General features: G+C 36.7%; 1 protein-coding gene across 1 annotated transcript; it reads right to left on the bottom strand.

Annotated features, from left to right (window-relative positions):
• Positions 1-869: 869 nt before the first annotated feature.
• On the bottom strand, positions 870-3,600 carry LOC115927631. The gene is made up of 2 exons (XM_030993742.1): positions 1,975-3,600; positions 870-893 (listed from the first exon to the last, which is right to left on the bottom strand). Exons 1-2 carry the CDS (start codon positions 3,598-3,600, stop codon positions 870-872), a joined length of 1,650 nt encoding a protein of 549 aa, XP_030849602.1.
• Positions 3,601-3,907: the final 307 nt, after the last annotated feature.

Here is a 3,907-nt window from a genome sequence, read left to right as displayed (position 1 = left end):
TGTGAGCATTTTGTATGCGAATTTGTACATGATAAATTACATGCAACTTATGGCATAATATGTGTAGAAGTGTGCTGGATATTGACAAGACGAAAGATGTACCATTAATTATTTCTTAGTCGTAGGTTTGGTAGAAAGTGTTTTTGCTTTCCATATTTGTATCCATAATTGTCATAAAAAGGAATATCATGTTTACTCATGACCAGAAAACAAAGCTTAGTCGATTACTCTAGCTGAAAAACGATCAATAAATTAAAAGTTTTCAAACAAATATACCTATACATGTACTTGTGTAATGCAGCTGTGTACATGTACCTATAAATGAGCGTGTATCGTGTAAATGTTGGGTTTTCTGAGCCATATAAGAACAGTAACATAGTATATAGTCAGAGGTTACTCCTTTTGGGCTCTAAACTGATTACATCAGCGTAGTATATTAACAATTAATTTTCCTTTATTGTCGTAAGATATTTCCATAAAAAAAGTAAATGTACATATAATATTAACATATCTCTCAACCACAAAATCATTACAAAAAATCAACAACAAGAAAACAAATTAAATCTTAATACTCTTTAGAATGCAGTTATCTACATGTACACGTTATGTGTGTATTAAAGCATATAAACATGTTATATGAATAGTTTCTTGATAAATAGAAAGGTTATGCAACCTTTTTCTTTTATTTGGTAACATTAATATTATTCCAATTTTCAGCTTATATGTGACAGATCATATGACATAATTAAGAAGAAGGCTAGAATATCGAGTGGAAAAGAGATATAATTAAAGGGGGCTCTCCTGTGGGGACTGCTCTTAGCAGAACACAATGAACTATATCAACATGTAACGAGACAAATTTAAAATGCCTAAGTTTGAATCTTCTTTAATCTCTGTATAATGCACGAATTAACATATGTTATGAGCTAATGTCGTGCAAATAGTATTTTGACAGAACAGGAAACTCTGTATCGTATTGCATTATTAAAGTATTTCAATAAAAGTCATTTATTTTCTCCTAGAGTCACTATGATTTTATTCAATTTTTTTGCATTTTCGATTTCCTCTTGCTTGTTGTATTATACTTGCAAAAACTGGCTAGAACCGAATATGGTAATGATTATTGCTACACTTTTCTTATAAGAACAAGAAATGATTACAACATTTTATATATTAATGGGACAATTTTTCTATCCTGTATATCATATAATCATATCTAGTCTAGCTACATGTAATAACAAACACGTAATTTTTGTAATGCTAGTGGTGATAGCCAAACCATTTGTTTATGTACATACATGTTAATACAAAGTGCAAATGGAAAATTATAATCAAACCTGATTTCAATTAGATTGATAGCAGTGATATATAGATTTTCTCCCGCTTTTTGTATTTTATTATTCATAGTACAAACTTGGCTTGCACCTGATTATGGAAATTGTAATTGTACTCATGCAAATTCATGTATGGCTATACTTTTCCTTGAAATAAAGACATGATAACGATTCATTTATTCATGTGGAAAGTGTTTATCCTGTTTATCTATGTACATGTTATAAGACACAATTGAGATATGCATGCAATTATTTGGATGCTAGTGATGACATCATGTCATGCTATCTTATGAACTTAACCTGTTGGAACCATGATCAAATGAGGGTTTTCTAGTCTGTAAAGATTGAAGCGAAATGAGTACATCAAGATACTATTGTGTAGATATCATGTATGTATGTCATGCATGTGTATACGTAATGAACATGGGGAATTGTATTCACATGGGATTCGATTTAGAAGGTAAAACTTGTTTTTGAACACGAGAATGTTGTCTCCATCGCTAGCAATCAGTTTCCCTGATGACGTCATCATCACCCGAGATGATCTTAGGTGACCACCCCTTTCCTCCAGTGATTCCAGTTCTGTTGCTAGATAGAATAATGCTACTCTTCTCTTCTTCATATCACTCCCACTCATCACCTGATCAATCACACACGTCTTGCTTCCATCATCTAATGTCACGACATAGAGGTCGTCTGTCATTGGATCGATGCAGGCATTCAGGATGACACCACTGTGGGGGATTTCCCTTTGGCCACCCTGTCTGTCGATGATGAACACTCTGTGATCTTCTGGGTAGGGTTGAGCAATGATGTGACCTGATGATAGTACACCACGCATTATTATATTCTGTTTACATGTGATGGTATTCATAATCTTACCATCAGCAGGGTTGATGACGTATATCTTAGACTGACCAAACTCAGCTGCGATGATCATCCCATACTGGTCAACAGCTACATCCACCCTTGTTTCATTACGCGTCGTGTTTCTTGGTATTGTGACGTCATTGATGTACTTCCATTGTCTGTCATAAACATCGATGCATCCAGTCAAACTCTCTCCTGTACACCCTTTACCGTATTTACCGCATACTACCTTGTCATCATTCAGCAGTTCACAGGAGGTAACCCATGATGTATCACTACTGGTTATCACTCTCTGACTGTTTTTAGTGTCAATATCTAACATGTAAGTATGTAGGCTATCTTCATCTGTGATGATCACATTGTATTCATTAATGCATCCTACAACGGCTGGGTATGTGATTTTATCACTGACATTGATTGTATCAATGAGCGTCCACTCCCCATCATACCCATCCATTCTCCCATCATACTTCTTTCTCCCAGCACCCTTCACAAACCTCACAACCGATAAAGCCTCAGTGATTTGTTTCACCTCACCCTCATTCATTGGTTTCTTTAATTCATCACCCACTGATGTTTTAACACGATGCCCATCTTTGACGACATTTGAATCATCTTTGAGTACTGTATGAAGGGTCTGAATTGTGGTCTCTGTGGTTTTCGTGTTATCTTGCCAAGATATCTCCAACTGTCCAATCTTTTTCTCTTTCTCTTCAGCGATGTTTTGAATGTCTGTTTGCAGAACATGCTGTTTGTTGTTAATGGGTTCTCGTCTTTTCTCTGCATTATAATGGTTTAGCTCAAGTCGCTTCTCTCTCTCCTCATCGTTCTTTTGCATCTTTTTATTGATTTGTTTAATCTCATCTTGAAGTTTCTGATTCTTCTCATCAATCTCCTGGTTGATTTCTGCAGCATCCTCCTTCTCTTTGTCTTTCTCTGTTTGGATCGCTTCATTGATTACCGAATCAACTTCATCTTTCAAAGCTTGTAGATAGGTGTCGGTGTCTTTCCTACACTGATGAATCTGATCTCCATAAACTCGACAAACCTCCAATTTGTCATTTACCTTTTCTTTTAGAATGTTTAGTTTTACTCTAATATCCAAGATGGCGCCCTCTATATCCTGTCGCATACAAGGTTGCTGATGATATATCATTGCGCATAATTGACACACTGCTACATTATGTGTTTTACAATACAGTTTGATTTCTTCACCATCATGCTTCTCACAATACAGATTGGGCCTACCCTTTCTAGCTTTTCCGATGCATTCCTCTTTGGAGGTGCTGTCATCGCAGAGCTTCTTCTTCTCCTTCACGTAGTACGTCACATTTGTGAATGATTGACAGTTCTCTCTATCACAGATGTCTTCTGCAGAGCTGAAGTTCGCCGCCATCCTGATCTGAGTATTGAATTGTGGTAGGAGGGATGGAGGAGGGAAAGACAGTGGGCGAAATGAAGGGAGAAAGATAAGGAGAGAGGATGGAAGCACGAGAGAAGAAGAGGGGAGTTTAGGAGTGATCGGTGAGAGGTCATTTCTTTTTGGTTTTTGTTATACAAAAATAGCAACGACTCAGCAAGCAGCTGGGGGGGGGGGGGGGGGGGGGGGGGGGGTAAGAGGACACTATTTTTTATTTTTGTGGTAATAAAACAAAAAAATACGAGGGGGGGGGGGGGTGTTTGTGTTTGCTCTAAAATACATA

Source organism: Strongylocentrotus purpuratus, unplaced genomic scaffold (genome assembly GCF_000002235.5).
Source record: "Strongylocentrotus purpuratus isolate Spur 01 unplaced genomic scaffold, Spur_5.0 spur5_scaffold_20, whole genome shotgun sequence".
NCBI classification, from domain to species: Eukaryota; Metazoa; Echinodermata; class Echinoidea; order Camarodonta; family Strongylocentrotidae; genus Strongylocentrotus; species Strongylocentrotus purpuratus.
This window is presented reverse-complemented; position numbering and strand designations above follow the sequence as displayed.